General features: G+C 44.1%; 1 protein-coding gene across 4 annotated transcripts in view; it reads left to right on the top strand.

The window, feature by feature from the left end:
* Nucleotides 1-17,249, top strand: part of LOC135875252 (GTPase IMAP family member 2-like) — a 32,495-nt gene extending 15,246 nt beyond the window's left edge. For 3 of the 4 annotated variants that reach the window (XM_065400256.1, XM_065400255.1, XM_065400254.1), the window contains 3 exons: nucleotides 5,632-5,700; nucleotides 12,275-12,311; nucleotides 16,454-17,249. In XM_065400256.1, coding sequence (XP_065256328.1) covers nucleotides 5,668-5,700; nucleotides 12,275-12,311; nucleotides 16,454-17,220 — 837 coding nt within the window. In that variant the 5' untranslated portion in view covers nucleotides 5,632-5,667 and the 3' untranslated portion in view covers nucleotides 17,221-17,249. Of the gene's footprint in view, nucleotides 1-5,631; nucleotides 5,701-12,274; nucleotides 12,312-16,453 lie in introns of those variants that run through there. The other variant, XM_065400258.1, reaches the window with a different exon arrangement.
* Nucleotides 17,250-17,451: the final 202 nt, after the last annotated feature.

The following is a 17,451-nucleotide window of genomic DNA, read 5'->3' as shown; positions in this document are numbered from 1 at the left end:
CATCTGGCCTTAGCTAAGGTCTGATAATTGACAATGACGTCACTTGCTTGTTAAGGGGTATAAAAAAGTAAACTCTTTAAGGGTTCACTGCCTGACCATGTTGGAGCTGTGTAGGTCTAAGCTCCCCTGGACCCATTTGTAAGTCTCTTAATCAAATGCATATAAATGTTTTGTTACTGTGTGGAGGTAGCAGATTGCTTATTATTTAGGCTTTTTAGAAATGTTTAGAGCAATTGTTTAAACCCCATTTGGCCTTCGGATTTAATAAAAGAATTTAATATTAAATTAGTGTTGTGGTAATACCCTGCATTAATAACTAAAATTCCAACACAACTATATCAAATTCCTTTTCATCAATGAGAATTTTTAATTCCTCCAGCTTGTCATCCTAACATTGGTATATAAGCAAATAAAAAAATTATTTTCTTCTCATTCTTTGCCGCCTCAGTTCAATTCGTTCTCAACGTGCTGCATTTGAGCTGCATTTGCCTCCTTAGCACCCTCCCTCTGTGTTGTTATTTTAACATCCTCCTGGCTGCTCCAGCTAATCTCCAACCAAAAAGATAAGCGCCCCTACCGTGAGATTTGGCACTGGTGCAACTGCTGCTGGAATACAGGTTGAATTCTGGTGCCCACAATTCAAAAACGATGTTGAAAAATTGGAGAGGGTTCAAAGAAGATCCACATGTATGATTAAAGGATTAGAAAACATGTTTTCTAGTGTGAGACTCACAGAGCTCAATCTGTTTATCTTAACAAAGAGAAGGTTAAGGGGTGACTTGATTACGGTCTATGAGTACATACATGGGTCATCATAGAACTGGAAGGGACCTCAAGAGAAGTCATCTAGTCCAGTCCCCTGCCCTCATGGCAGGACCAAGCACCATCTAGGCCATCCCTGACAGGTGTTTGTCTAACCTGCTCTTAAAAATCCCCAATGATGGAGATTTCACAACCTCCCTAGGCAATTTATTCCAGCACTTAACCACCCTGACAGGACGTTTTTCCTAATGTCCAACCTAAACCTCCCTTGCTGCAGTTTAAACCCCTTGCTTCTTGTCCTATCATCAGAGGTTAAGGAGAATAATGTTTCTCCTTCCTCCTTGTAACAACCTTTCAGGAACTTGAAGACTGCTATCATGTCCCCTCTCAGTCTTCTCTTCTCCAGACTAAACAAACCCAGTTCTTTCAATCTTTCCTCATAGGTCATGTTTTCTAGAAATTTAATCATTTTTGTTGCTCTTCGCTGGACTTTCTCCAATTTGTCCACATCTTTCCTGAAATGTGGCGCCCAGAACTGGACACAATACTGCAGTTGAGGCCTAATCAGTGCAGAGTAGAGCGGAAGAATCACTTCTCGTGTCTTGATTTCAACACTCCTGCTAATACATCCCAGAATCATGTTTGCTTTTTTTGCAACCGTGTAACACTGTTGACTCATATTTAGCTTGTGATCCACTCTGACCCCCAAATCCTTCTCAGTCACTGCTTCCCATGTTAGAGACCCCATCGGTAATTACGGCCTACATTCTCTGTTCCTAGATGTGTACGTTTACATTTAGTTGTATTAAAACCAGGTCTTAATTTGTGCTGGGGCTTGTCGGAGCACTACCCCGGCTCCTCTTCTGTTATAGTGTCCCTGTGCCCCATGTGTGCAAGCTCACACCAGCGGGAGCAGAGCAGTGCTCTGGGCGGCCCCGTGTAGATCACTGATGATGCGTTGGAGAGGTTTAAGCTGAGGACTGTAGGTGATGGCCATTGGAGTGCTTCATCTGGCCTTAGCTAAGGTCTGATAATTGACAATGACCACACGATCCATCGTCTACAGCCAAGCGCTGAGGTACAACCGCATCTGCTCCAACCCCTCAGACAGAGACCAACACCTACAAGATCTTCACCAAGCATTCTCAAAACTACGATGCCCACACGAGGAAATAAGGAAACAAATCAACAGAGCCAGATGTGTACCCAGAAGCCTCCTGCTACAAGACAAGCCCAAGAAAGAAACCAACAGAACTCCACTGGCCATCACCTACAGTCCTCAGCTTAAACCTCTCTAACGCATCATCAGTGATCTACAACCCATCCTGGACAATGATCCCTCACTTTCACAGACCTTGGGAAGCAGGCCAGTCCTCACCCACAGACAACCCGCCAACCTTAAGCATATTCTCACCAGCAACCACACAACGCACCATAACAACTCTAACTCAGGAACCAATCCATGCAACAAACCTCGATGCCAACTCTGCCCACATATCTACACCAGTGACACCATCACAGGACCTAACCAGATCAGCTACAACATCACTGGTTCATTCACCTGCACGTCCACCAATGTTATATATGCCATCATGTGCCAGCAATGCCCCTCTGCTATGTACATCGGCCAAATTGGACAGTCCCTACGTAAAAGGATAAATGGACACAAGTCAGATATCAGGAATAGCAGTATACAAAAACCTGTAGGAGAACACTTCAACCTCTCTGGCCACACAATAGCAGATGTAAAGGTAGCCATCTTGCAGCAAAAAAACTTCTGGAGCAGACTTCAAAGAGAAACTGCTGAGCTTCAGTTCATTTGCAAATTTGACACCATCAGGTCAGGATTGAAATGAAATGAAATTGAAATATCCCATCTCCTAGAACTGGAAGGGACCTTGAAAGGTCATCGAGTCCAGCCCCCTGCCTTCACTAGCAGGACCAAGTACTCATTTTGCCCCAGATCCCCAAGTGGCCTCCTCAAGGATTGAACTCACAACCCTGGGTTTAGCAGGCCAATGCTCAAACCACTGAGCTAGAATGGCTAGCCAACTACAGAAGCAGTTTCTCCTCCCTTGGTGTTCACACCTCAACTGCTTGCAGAGGGCCTCACCCTCCCTGATTGAACTAACCTCGTTATCTCCAGACTGATTCTGGCCTGCATATTTATACCTGCCGCTGGAAATTTCCATTACATGCGTCTGATGAAGTGGGTATTCACCCACGAAAGCTTATGCTCCAATACGTCTGTTAGTCTTAAAGGTGCCACAGGACTCTCTGTTGCTTTTTACAGATCCAGACTAACACGGCTACCCCTCTGATACTTGACATCATTAGGAGGTTTACTTGATCCCTGAACAAATTCCCTGCAGGTTGGAGTACAACAGAAATGAATTATTTTACTAAGAAAGTTACCCCTTCTTTTGGTGACTGATTACTAATTCTTTTTCCTTTTCTGTATTTTTCCTTTTTTGTTTGTTTTCAATAAACCTAGATGTTTACAGAGATCCATAGAACATCCTGAGTGGGATGTAAAGGCCACTGAAGAAAAGATAGAGGAGGGGTGGGGTATTCTTGAGTTTGGTGCTGATCTGTTTTCTCCAAGGGTAGTTATTTTCTTTTTCAGTGGGAGGGGGGCAGTTACATTTAGAGTGGGGATAACTGTTTTCCCCACACAAAAGCAACCATGTTCTGTCAGTAGGAATGACTTATTTTTAGATTAAGGAAACTAAACAAGAAGAAACAGCAGTGAAGTCTGCTTGAGTGTTAGTTACATACATCACAGTCTAATATTCTCTTAGGATGCAACGAATAGCCTTCTTTCTGCTAATTGCTCCTTCTCCTTCCACCTTCTCCTTAACTCCTTTAACATTGGGGACCAGACCATTCTCCTGATCTACCTCCATAATTATGTGAGCATCTAAGCTTCCCTTGTATCCTAGTTATTTACAGGGCCAGCTTACAAAATGCACTCTCTATGTCTGGTGGCAGCTCCTCCCTTTATCAAGGTTCAGTTTTCAGCCCTTTTCCTCTTTGACCATCTTGGGCCAAATTGAGACTTGGAGTAAGCAGCAGGTACACATCTTTTTATGCCTTTAATGATTTCTCACTATCTATCCTCCACCTGCTTTGACCAAATTTGTGGCATTGTCTCATCTTCCTTCAGTTAATGTCTTGTTTTATGCCCTCCTCAACTCAATATTTCCCTTTTATTTCATTACCTAAAATCAGACCAGGGAGGGGGGACAAGGGTAAGTGTGTAGGAATCCATGTTTACGAGGACTTGCTATGTGCACAATTTGCAGGTTTAGAGTCAACTTTTTTTGAAGATGATTTTGTATTCAGTCTCTGTAGGCCACCTGCCTAGCTCCTTTTAGCTATCAATTTCCTATAGACATGCTAGCAGATCAGCTCACTTACACTATAGATTCAAGCTTAGTGTGAGACAAAACAAAAGCAAGCAGCCAGTCCAAAAAAATGAAAATATTAATATATGATTTTAATGTAAAATGAAATCCTGAGTGGTCTATCCTTCCTCCACTCACTGCATTAAAATGAGTCCCACAACCCGTGGTTCCCACAACAAAGCCATAGTGTGATCCTCAAACCAGGTGAAGATAGGCAGGGCAATACCTGTGTTTCCTGCAGGGCCCAATCCAGTAGGACTCTGGAATATTCAGAGGTGGGTCTCTCTCAATCTCTCTTGTTGAAGCCATTCCACTTTTTATTAAATATGTATTAGGCCAGAATGACTCTATAGACCAGGAGTACTTGTGGCACCTTAGAGACTAACAAATTTATTAGAGCATAAGCTTTCGTGGGCTACAACCCACTTCTTCGCATCCGAAGAAGTGGGTTGTAGCCCACGAAAGCTTATGCTCTAATAAATTTGTTAGTCTCTAAGGTGCCACAAGTACTCCTGTTCTTTTTGCGGATACAGACTAACACGGCTACTACTCTGAAATCTATAGACCAGAGCACTCACCTGAGACATGGGGAAACCCTGCTCAGATCCCTTCTCATCAGGCAAAGGAAGGAATTCAGCTGGTGTCTTCCACCTCCTGGGTGAGTTCCTTAACCACTGGGCTAAAGGTTATAAGGGATCTGTTGGCCTCCAACCACCATCCATTTTGTAGGTAGTTAGGCTGGTACCCAAGCTGCCTGATGCCAGGAGAGGGGTTCCTGGCTGTGGGTCACAAATAGAGATCGGTGCCTCCCTGCAGCTTGGGCTTTAGGCACCCTGAGAGTCCAGGGCTTAAAATCACATCCTTGTCATCAGCTTCTCCCATTGGCTCCTTGCCCAGCACGCTGGCTTTGTGAATCCCATTCTCAGGTGCCTGTCTCTCCCCATGCAGAGGGTAGGGAGCCTGGGTGCCTAACCCAGGGTTTGTGGATTCCAGTGATTTTCAAGATGCCTAAAAGTTCGGTGTTGCGACACTCAGCCCCTTTGTGGATTCAGGCCTTAGACCCCGATCCTGCAATTGAATCCACTAGCACAGACCCCTGCCCTCTGGTAAATTATAGTCAACAGGTCTCTAGCCAGCCCAGTATCCATGCCGGCAGCTCCAATTGTAGGATCAAGGCCTTAGCTTCTAAACTCCTGTTGCAGGGACGTGGAGGAAGAGTTTCAAAGGCACAATTATCAGCTAGGGACCTGGCTCCTATGGATGTAAACTGCAATTTATGCCTCTGAAAATCTCCCCCACTGTCTCCTATTCATCTGTAATGTTTCATGCATATTCATGGCACTGTATAAATAAAATAATAATAATTAGGAAATAAATCCCCCCTCAGTGTGCACAAGAACAATGAGACACATACCAGTTGGGATTTGGCTTTGATGTATAATACGTTCTATTGATTTTTCAGGAAGAAGCTGTTTCAGATCCCTGTTTTAGAGGAGAAATGTCAGCCTATCAACTTGGAAAAACTGCCCGGGTATGTACTAGTGATGGACAAATCCACAGAGGTTCTAAGGTTTGGTTATTATGCATCAGACAGAACCCATTTGATAGAGAAACCAGACTTGTAAGCTCATGAGAACAGGCCCTTTTGAGACTGTCAGTATTTGGTGTGTTTGGTCACATACCAGGAAAGAGGCCTTCCACTTCCACAAGTACTGCAGCCACTGCTGGTCATCCCAGGTCTCCAGAACTATCAGGTCCCCCCACTCAGTGCTCTTTGCTGATATAATAATATATGTCCCAAAACAGTGCCCTGCTGGCAGCAAGTGATTGAAAAGTAGATCATCGAGAATTCTGGTTTGGAAGCTTAGGATTACAAAATCAGATGTATGAATAGACTCTGCCTTTGACTCTGGGTCTTCCTCTGCTTTCTTGAATCCCTGCTTGAACAATTGCAAAAACACAGTGCCTCCTAACTAGGTCAGATCATGGTCCATCTTGCCCAGTATCCTGTTTGTAACAGTGGCCTGTACCAGAACTTCAGGGGGAGTGTACAGAACAGGGCACTATCTTGCACTCCTAGCTTCTGAAAGTCAGCAGTTTAGGATCACCCTGAACATGGGGTATTGGCTAATAGCCATTGATAGACCTATTCTCCATGAACGTATCCAGTTCTTTTTTTGAACTCAGTTATACTTTTGGCCATCACAACTTCCTATGGAAATGAGTTCCACAGGTTAGTCATGCATTGTAGGAAAAGTACATCCTCTTATTAAATCTCTGGCCTACTAATTTCATCAGGTGACAGTTTTTCTAGAGATGGATGAATAAAGGGGGTAGGGAGGAACGGGAATTTTTAAGGAAATTTTATACTGATTTTTCTCAAAATTTCAACAGATTTTGATCAGCTTTGTAGTTGGTCAAAAAACAGAGGGAATTTCATGAAAATGTTTTCAAACTTTTTTTTATTATTTTTTAAAAAATAAATTCTAGTTCTATGGCGCTTTGAATATGCTGGAATAAGAGTTTGGAAAGAGTTTGAAAATTGTGATGAAACTCTAACACAGTGTGATGCCACACAGGCACAATAAGATACCTCAGTTTACTACATTGATGAATGTTATGCCAGTGGAGTTTTTCTAATATAGAAGAAAAAGCCAAATACCTTCTCTAACTCAGTTCATTTCAATTTCACAACACAATCTGTCACTCTTATTGCACACATCAAAGATCTGAAATATATTCTGTTTTGTTCATTGGTTCTTATGTCCTCCTAACCACAGTCATATCTGTGTGTCTTCCAGTCATGTATTAAGCAAGGAGGGTAACTTCTGCCTAATGTGGTTTGCTCTTCTTTCATCTTTTCCTCATGAGGTGAATTGTGTGTACAGTGCAGTGTATTGTTTTGGTAGGGTTTGTTATTGTTTCAGTTTTTTGTTTGAATTCAATTTTTTTGTACATTCACATGCTACTATCTTGATATATGAGAGAAAGCAGGTAGAAGGTGTATGACTTGCACTTAATTGGAAAATGGCAAGGTTTGTGATGATTCATAATTCCTGTAGGAGTCCATTCCAGTGTCTTGGACTGTCCACCAAGAAACTTCTGTCTCCTGCACACATGAACTTTACCCTTCTAGTGGACAAGTCCATTGTATCGGAGCAGTGGCACGGTCAACTACTGCCTTCTTCTTGGAGCTGTAGATTGTCTTGCAGCTATCTGGGGATCAAGCCATGGAGACCCTTGAACATTAGGACAGAGGCTCAAAAATTGACAATCTATGGGAAACTAACAGAGAGCAGACTGCTGACTGTTACTTTTCACCTTATTATCTTCTAGGTGTTTTCAAATTGATTGCTTAGTTATTTGCCCCGTTATCTTTCCGGGTACAGAAGTTAAGCTGACTGGTCTAATTCCCCAGGTTGCCCTTATTTCCCTTTTTATAGATGGGCACTGTATGTACCCTTTTCCAGTCTTCTGGAATGTATCCCATCTTCCACGATGTCTCGAAGATAAACGTTAATGACTCAGTATCTCCTCAGTCAGCTCCTTAAGTATTCTAGGATGCATTTAATCAGGTCCTGGTGACTTGAAGATATCTAATTTGTCTAAGTAATTTTAACTTGTTCTTTCCCTATTTTAGACTCTGATCCTACCTCATTTTCATTGACATTCACTATGTTAGACATCCAATCGCTACTAACGTTTTTGGTGAAAACTGAAAGGACAGTGCTTTATTTACTACAGTTCACAGGGGTGGAAGAAAGCACAAAAGATGCTTCTAGGAGGAAAGGACAACTATGCCAAGGCTGAAATCAGCAATAAAGCAGCAGGGTCTTGTACAGCTCCATAGGGTACAAAAGCAGAATGAATAGGAAGGGGCAGAATTTTAAAAAGACTTAAGGATGAAGACAAGACATGTTAACATGATGCTATGGAAAAGAGGGGACACTGGAGGGATTTCAAAGATTGTATCTAGAATAATGAGAAAAGAAGATATGCCTGCAGTAACATTTTGAATGGACTGGAAAAGGGGTGATGGGAGATAGTTACGATGGAAGCCAACGACATATTTTTTACAGTAATTTTTTGGGCAACTATTTATTTCCTCAAGCACGCAACGCTTGAGGCAATTGATATTAAAGACTGCACATTTTCTTCAGTCCTCTCTCTTGCTAGAATCTGCACAATTAACCTAACTTTCCTTAGAGGAAAGTGGTGTCTTAAACAATGACCTGTACTCCAATGTCCAGTTAGCACAGTGTCCAAATAAGAATGCTGGTTGAGGGGGGAGGGGGGAGAGGAAGGGACACATATACACACATCTGTGCAACTTTTCATTAGATAATGAGTTAATTGTTTTCCCCTCTCAGTGAAGTGGGATGTGATAAATACTGACTGCTTCACTTCCCTCAAAAGTGTCCAGAAGTACGTAGAATCTCTTCACTGTCCATGGTCACTCCATTCAGACTGGCTAAATTAGGAGTGGCTTTTGCAGGAGGGGTACATACAAGACGCCTCTTTTTCATGCAGTTGGTATGAAGTCAGACCATAAGAATAGTCCGTGCTCTCAGCGGCTTCTTGCCCCGTCCTCTTCCTGTTGAATACATGGACTAGAAGGAGGTGAGGAGTTGGGGCCATGGTCTTGCCCCTCCCACTCTGCACTAGCCCGTGGAGCAGGGTCAGGGGGTTTGGGAGGAGTGATCTGCTCCATCCTAATGGAGAGTGAAGAATGCACACCACACCCTCACCCCACTCTGTCCCCTGCAGGCACCTCAGTTTCCCCCAGTGTTTGTCCTGGGTCAGTGTTACTGTGCACTGCCCTTATGCAGGGTTGTCTGCAGTTGGCACAATTGAATACATTGTGTTTTGCCAATGGAATTTGTTCTGCTGATTTCCAGTGGCCCCAACTGTGAGGGTTTACGTCCCTCCTTACAGGGCAGCATGGCCTAATGGCCAGAGTCCATGCAAGCACCCCTGGTTGCAGGGCCGTAGGACCTTACTACTGGCTCAGCGAGGGGGTCCTACCGAAACACGCTGAGGCTTACCAGGTCAAGGTACCAGTCCTTCACCTCCCCTGGGTCGCTCCCTACCGGCTTGGGAGTTGGGGTCTCCCATGGATCCCAGGGTTCTCCGCGAGTCTCCAGGTCCATCACCTGCCCTGGTTCCTCCCGCAGTAGGGGTTCGTGCCGGCCTGTAGAAACCTCTGTTCCTGGCAGCTTCAAGAGCGTCAGCTGGTCCTCTGCAGGAGCTTCCCAGTTAGGTCCTTCCCTTGTGGCCGCCAGCCCCGACTGAGCTGAGTTCCCTCCTTTTATACTCAGTGAGCATCTGGAGCATGCCCAGTATGAATGGGGCGGAACTTCCTCTGTCAGAGCTACTGGTCTGACGTCGCTGGGGCTAGTGCGGGGCGGGGCTGCCCCGTCACACCCACAAAGATTTTGGCTGAGATATTGGGAAGGCATTCCACAGGCAGCAATGTTTGGGTTGCACTAGGTGTGAGAATCAGGATAAGAGTGCATTTTCAGCTATTAAGCTTTCCTGATTTCAGGAAACAGGTTGCTCAGTGCTGTACAAATGCATTTAAATGATGTTTTAAACTGAGGTTATAATTAGAACTCTGCAAATAACCAATTTTTTTGTTCAATGGCAGTGTGACGGGTTCAGTCACAGAGACTCCTTGAGACTGTCACTCGATGAGCTGGGATACCACTGAGAACAACCCTCCTGCCAGAACAGGCGCCCCTCCACTCCTGTCTTGCTGAGTTAAACACTCCAGTCAGCTCCAGCACAGACCCAGAGGTTGGGCCACCCATCTGCAGTTCACAGAAATTGAAATTCACTCAGACCAGGGGCTACTCAGTTAACAGGGACTTTCCCAGAGCCCAGTGTTCAGCCTTTGTGGGAGCCTGAACCCCAAATAAATCCATTTTACTCTGTATAAAGCTTATACAGGGTAAATTCATAAATTGTTCGCCCTCTATAGCACAGCTAGAGAGATATGCACAGCTGTTTGCCCCCCTCCCCGTATCAATCACTCTGGGTTAATTAATAAACAAAGGTGATTTTATTAAGTATAAAAAGTAGGATTTAAGTGGTTTCAAGTAATAACAGACAGAACAAAGTAAGTCACAAAAGCAAAATAAAGCAAAAACACCCAAGTCTAAGCCTAATACATTAAGAAACTGATTGCATATAATATGTCACCCTTAAAGATATTCCAATAAGCTTTTTTCACAGACTGGACTCTTTCCTAGTCTGGGCCCAATCCTTTCCCCGGTACAGTCTTGGTTAGATCTAGCAGACATCTCAGGTGGTAAGCAGGGGTTCTCATGACTGGCAGCCATCCCTTTGTCCTGCTCCACCCCCCTTTTTATAGCTTTTGCACAAGGTGTGAATCCTTTGTTTGTGCTTAGACTCCACCTCTGCTTCTCAATGGAAAAGTACAAGGATTAAGATGGATTCAAGTATCAGGTGACATGATCACATGTCACTGTAAGACCCCAGCCTCCGTTCTTCTTAGGTTAGCCCACATGTACACAGGAAGGCTTGCAGGTAAACAAAGCCAGTGACAGCTCATTGTCTCTGGTCAATGGGAGCCATCAAGTTCCTAAACCACCATTAATGGCTCACACTTTGCATAATTACAATGGGACCCCAGAGTTATACTTCATATTTCTAGTTTCAGATACAAAAATGATACATGCATACATATAGGATGAATATATTCAAAAGATCATAACCTTTGTAATGACACCTTACAAGAGACCTTTTGCATAAAGCATATTCCAGTTATATCATATTTACATTCATAAGCACATTTTCATAAAGCATGAGTGCAACGTTACAGGCAGAACTGAAAAAAATCACGTTGAGTTGAAAAAAATATTTTTGGCAAACTGAAAAAAGTAAAAAAAATTGTTTGGGTTAAAAGGTTTTATTTTACCCAACACACAACATTGTTTAATTTGCAGCTTTTTTGAAAGTTTTTTTTTTTTTTTTTTTTTAAAGTAAAGTCAAGGTAAATTTCAAAATGGAAAGTCATTTTGAATAGAAAATCAATACTTCATTTAGAAAATATCAAAATGAAACATTTAAACTTTTTTGAACCCCCCCCACCACCACCACCACCACCACCACCACCACCACCACCAAAACATTTTGGCAAATTCATCCTGAATTTGCAAAATGTTTTGGTCGATCCAGTTCTGCATTTTTCAGAGAAAAAAAGTTTCATTCAAAATTTTTTGTCCAGCCTTTATGCCGTCTTCTCCCAGATTTGGCTCTGACAGAATCATGGCCACTTAGTTTACGAATTGACACCTGCTTTGTACAAGTCAGTGTTGCAAAGGCAGTATCAGTACTGAAGTACAAGCTGCATCCTCTCTGCCTTGTGCATCAGTCAAACTGTTGACTAAGTTCTGAATCCAGAATCTCTATTGCTGATGAAAATGTAGGTATGTACGAGGCTGCAATAACAGAACTGATTTTCAGAGGCTTAGTTTGACCTTACTTGCAGTTAGGACAGCTCTAATGGCCTCACACCTGCTAACATACATGTGCTTAACTAAGGCCTGGTCTACACTAGCCAGGTCTACACTAACGTAGCTGAAGTGAGCGTACTTAGATCAACTTACCGCGCTGTCTTCACTGCAGTGAGTCGACTGCTGCCGCTCCCCCGTTGACTCCGCCTGTGCCTCTCGTGGCGGTGGAGTACAGGAGTTGACAGGAGAGTGCTCGGGAGTCGATTTATCGTGTCTAGACTAGATGTGATAAATCGACCCCCACTAGATCGAGCGCTGCCAACCGATCCGGCGGGTAGTATAGATACCCTTAAGGCAGCTACGTAACTCTTGACTTCAGTAGGACTACCCATGTGCTTAAAGTCAAACAGATGTGATAAAAATGCTGATGGAGGTTAAACATGAACTATCAAGGTGTCATTCAGAAATGCACTTTTCTGATCATAAGCAAACTTCATACCAGTTATTATAATTATTACTATTTATTAATTGTATTACTGAGCTTTTTTAGAAGAGGATTTTTCTATATTCTGAGCTCCTTCCTTAAAGTATGTTTGTAAATAACACATTTTATTACAAATATTTCAGAAAGAGATGGATGGGAAGAAGCAGAAAGGAGATGATGGTAAGACAATTACACAAAAGGCCCTATTCTGGCCTCATTTCTATGTTTTGCTCAGCTCAAATTTTATTGTAAAATAAAAGAGCACCACAAACTCTAGGGGATTGAGACATATTCTGAATATACCTTTAGTCACCGCAAATTATTTTAATGGCTCTAGCATTAGGGGGGGGAGGGGGGAATTGTAGTGACATGTCCCTTGTAACTTTGTCTTATGCTGGGGACAACCATCAATTTTGTTAAACATCTTTATTAATGATCTGGATGATGGGATGGATTACACCCTCAGCAAGTTAACGGATGACACTAAGCTGGGGGAAGAGGTAGGTACGCTGGAGGGTAGGGATAGGGTCCAGAGTGACGAGACAAATTGGAGGATTGGGCTAAAAGAAATCTGATGAGATTCAACAAGAACAAGTGCAGAGTCCTGCACTTAGGATGGAAGAATCCCATGCACCGCTACAGGCTGGGGACCGACTGGCTAAGCAGCAGTTCTGCAGAAAAGGTCCTGGGAATTACAGTGGACGAGAAGCTGGATACGAGTCGACAGTGTGCCCTTGTTGTCAAGAAGGCTAACAGCATATTGGGCTGCACTAGTAGGAGCATTGCCAGCAGATCGAGGGAAGCGATTATTCCCCTCTATTCGGCACCGGTGAGGCCACATCTGGAGTATTGCGTCCAGTTTTGGGCCCCCACAACAAAAAGGATGTGGACAAATTGAAGAGAGTCCAGCAGAGGGCAATGAAAATGATTAGGGGGCTGGAGCACATGACTTATGAGAAGCTGAGGGAAGTGGGGTTATTTAGTCTGCAGAAGAGAAGAGTGAGGGGAGATTTGATAGCAGCCTTCAACTACCTGAAAGGAGGTTACAAAGAGGATGGATCTAGACTGTTCAGTGGTAGCAGATGACAGAACAAGGAGTAATGGTCTCAAGTTGCAGTTGGGAAGGTTTAGGTTGGATATTAGGAAACACTTTTTCCAGTAGGAGGGTGGTGAAGCACTGGAATGTGTTACCTAGGGAGGTGGTGGAATCTCCTTCCTTGGAGGTTTTTAAGGTCAGGCTTGACAAAGCCCTGGCTGGGATGTTGGGGTTGGTCCTGCTTTCAGCAGGGGTTGGGCTAGATGACCTGAGGTCTCTTCCAACCTTAATATTCTATGATTACAAAGAAAATCCCTTTCCTAGTATCTGTAATTTTGTCCATATCTCAGGCTGCTACAGCAGCTGCAAACAAACCAAGACCCTACCAATTTTGATCAAGGAGGTGGTCAGAGTGGAAGCACGGCAGAACTTCGTTCCAATCCAACGACAGTGAGAGTCTATGTACCAGGCACATCCCATTCCCCAGCTCCCTCAATCACTTCTGCACAGAGATGATCAACTTTTTTCAAATTTCAACCAAAAATGGAAACAAAAGTATGAATAGATGTGCTCTAGTGGGACACTACTGAGAGTATCTAATTCAGGACAAACTGATGAGAAAAAGGGCAGTCACAGTCCAAGAAAGAAAGAAGAAAGGAAGGGTGAGAGTTAAAATTGGTTAAAGGGCTCAAATACATACAATAGTTGCAAAGTTCTTGGTTCAGGCTTGTAGCTGTGATGGAATAAACTGCAGGTTCAAATCAAGTCTCTGGAATACATCCCCCGCTGGGATGGGTCCTCAGTCCTTTGTTCAGAGCTTCAGTTTGTAGCAAAGTCCCTCCAGAGGCAAGAAGCAGGATTGAAGACAAAATGGAGGGGTTTCTAGGGCCTTTTATATCCTCTTCCATGTGGAAGGAAACCAGGGGTGAAAGTAACTTAAATTTCTTACAGGTACTGTTTTATAACAACCCCCCCGGGGGAGGGGACTCAGGGCAGGGGGGTTGCAATATGACAGTACCTATAAGAAATTTAAGTGTGGGATGGAGTGGGGGGGGCTCAGGGCAGGGGGTTGGGGAGGCTCAGGGTGGGGATGTGGGGGGGTGCAGGAGTGAGGGCAGGGCGTGGACTTGGGGCAGGAGTGTGGGGGTGCAGGAGTCAGGTCAGGGGTTTGGGGGGGCTCAGGGAAAGGAATTGGAGGGGTGAGGGGAAAAGCTTGGGGCTGGGAGTGTGGCCACTGTGCTGCCCAGCCACCCCAATCCCCCGGGCTGGCCGGGGCATCAGGAACCATGCTGCTCAGTCGTCCGGATCCCCGGGGCCGGGGCGGCAAGGACTGCAATGCCTGGCTACCCGAGCACTGTGGCTGGAGCCTAGGGCACTGTGGCTGTGCTGCCCAGGGGCTGTGGGTGCTGGCTTGGGCCCACCGGGGTTGGGGCCTCGCCCGCCCCATCCCCGTCCATCTGGCACTGGGGCCGGGGCTACTAGGCTGGTTTGGGCTCCTGTGGGGGAGGAGGATAGAAGGGGAGGGAGGGGAGCCAAAAGGCAAGTGTGGGCTGTCCATGCCCAGCACTTGCACTGGAAGCTTACCTGTGTGTTACCCAGCCAGCAGCATTCAGAGCCCCGTCCCCAGCCAGCCACTCTTACCGGTGCACCTCTGAAGGAAACCCATTGTTCTTACTGTGGAAAATTACAGCAACAAGATGGAGTTTGGAGTCACATGAGCAAGTCACATGTCCATGCATGACTCAGTTCTTTACAGGTAGAAGCCATTTACAACATGCTAGTTTGAACATTCCCAGGAAGGCTCATCAGATGTGGACTGGCGTCTCCCAAGGCCCATTGTCACTCCTTGATGGGCTATTCAACTTGAATAGTCCCTTCTCAATATGCTGGCCAAATGCTTTACTGGTGCTTCTCAGAATCAAACACACTGAAATACAAATGATACATGTATACAAATATAATCATAACCAGCAAATTATAACCTTTCCATAGACACCTCACTTCACAATATATGTTGCAAATACACAGTGTTTGCAATAATGATCTATATGGTCATATTTTAATCAGATAATGTCACAAGGTGTATGAAATGTTTTATCCTGTTTGACCAGCTATATAGAGCTAGGGAAGAACAAGAGGTAATTTATAGACAAGTCAACCTGATTCACTGTATGCAGCACAGTAGAAGTGGGTTTTTAAGGGGAACTTTGATGTGGACAGTGATTTTGCAGATGAACTCAGTGAGATCATACCATGCGTTGGGGGTTACAATGAGGAAGGCACAGGAGTGATTATGCAAGAATCTAAAAAACCTATTAGGATCATTAGCAGAGTGGAGGGGATGGGGCAATGCAATGGTTGACAAGGGAGGATATGTAATGGGGTGAAGAGTTCTATAGACATTTGAAAGTAGAGACAAAAAGCTTAAATTTGATGGTCAAATGTTCAGAGATTTGAAAGGCTCTGATCTCCAGCTAAAGGAGGAAGTGGTCTGAGTAGAACACAAGGGTTTGTTTTTATATGCCTCGTGTGTACATCTGATTCCAGGATCCAATACAAAGAGCGTCAGTTCTGTGTGTGGGTCCAGGGGTTATCTGTGTAAATCCAGATACAGAGGTGCTCCAATTCGACAGTTACGAGTATGGTATAAGAACCTATCCTGTTGGACAGGAAACCAACGACAGAATAGAAAGAGAAGCTACATGATCAAATCAACGGGCAAGGAAGACAAATTTACTGTTAGTATTTTGAATGCACTGAAGGGTCTGATGTGTATGTTTGGGAGGCCAGAGAGGAGGATGTTGCAATATCAAGGCAGAATATACTGAGGTTCTGGAAAGAAACTTGGAGGTACGGTTGGAGAGAAAAGGACTGGCCTTGGAGATGCTGAGGATTAAGAAATAGTTGGATTGGATACGACCTAGATGTTTGGGACAAAGGAGAGAGAGGAATAATTTTAAAAAAATCGCCCCCAGATTGTGGGCCGGAGTGATGATGAGAATGGTGGTGTTGAGAAGAGTGATAGAAAAAGAAGGAAGTGGAGAAGGTACGCGTGAGAAGATAAGGAGTTCAGTTTTGGTCATCTTTGGTTTAAAGTGACAAGACATCCAAGAGGATAGAGATAAGCAGAGATGTGGGATTGGATGGATATTATTTATTCTGGGCCTCTCAGTTCAGAGTACATGATTTTAATGCAGGTTAATTAAAAATTGTATAATTAGATGCAACTCCTACTCATTTACTTTTATCTGTGCAATGATGTTCTGACTGTCAAACCTGTTCCCAGAAGCCGCAGATGACAGCAGCGAATCGGAATTCAGAATCATCCTTGTTGGCAAAACTGGAGGTGGGAAAAGCGCAACAGGAAACTCCATCCTTGATGAAAGGAAGTTTGAGTCCACACTCGACACAAAGCCAGTAACTGTGACTTGTGAAAAGGGGGAAAGGACTGTGGATAGGAGGAAGCTTGTGGTTATTGACACACCTGCCATTTTTGACCAAAATGTTTGTGATAAAGACACATATAAAGAGATTGTTCGCTGTATCACACTCTCCGCCCCAGGCCCCCACGCTCTGCTGCTGGTGACCCAGGTGGGCCGTTACACTGAGGAAGACAAGGCCGCAGTGAAGCGAGTACAGGAGATTTTTGGAGTTGAAGCCATGAGGCACATGATTGTCCTGTTCACCCGGAAAGAGGATTTAGACGGTAAAGCACTGCTTGAGTATGTGAAAAACTCGGATAATAAAGATCTTAAGGGGCTGATTCAGAAGTGTGGAGACCGATGTTGCGCTTTCAGTAACAAAGCAACTGGAGCAGAACAGGTTTCTGAGCTGATTGATAAGATCCAGAGAATGGATAAGGAGAATGGGGGCAGATATTATGTCAATAAGATGTATTTGGAACCTAATTTAACTGAAGAAAAAGTGAGAGATTATATTGGAACAAACAGGAAGAAAGCTTTTTTTACAGAATACCAGGAAGTTATTTGTATTGGTGTTGCTGCAGTTATTTTTGTTGTTGCTGGATCGCTCCTGATTTACCTCTATCACTAACAGCCATTAATAAAGTCTCATTGCAGCCTACCCCTACTGCTTCCCGCACCTGCATCTCAGCTTCTCAGCACCCTCACCCTTATGCTAGTGCAGCAGATTCACACAATATGAATAAAGCTCAGCATTTGTTTTTCATTAACAATATATATTGGTCTAGCCTCTTAGATGAGAGAACAAGTTGTAATGGTCTCAAGTTGCAGCGAGGGAGGTTTAGGTTGGATATTAGGAAAC

This window comes from Emys orbicularis, chromosome 2 (genome assembly GCF_028017835.1).
Source record: "Emys orbicularis isolate rEmyOrb1 chromosome 2, rEmyOrb1.hap1, whole genome shotgun sequence".
NCBI classification, from domain to species: domain Eukaryota; kingdom Metazoa; phylum Chordata; order Testudines; family Emydidae; genus Emys; species Emys orbicularis.
This window is presented reverse-complemented; position numbering and strand designations above follow the sequence as displayed.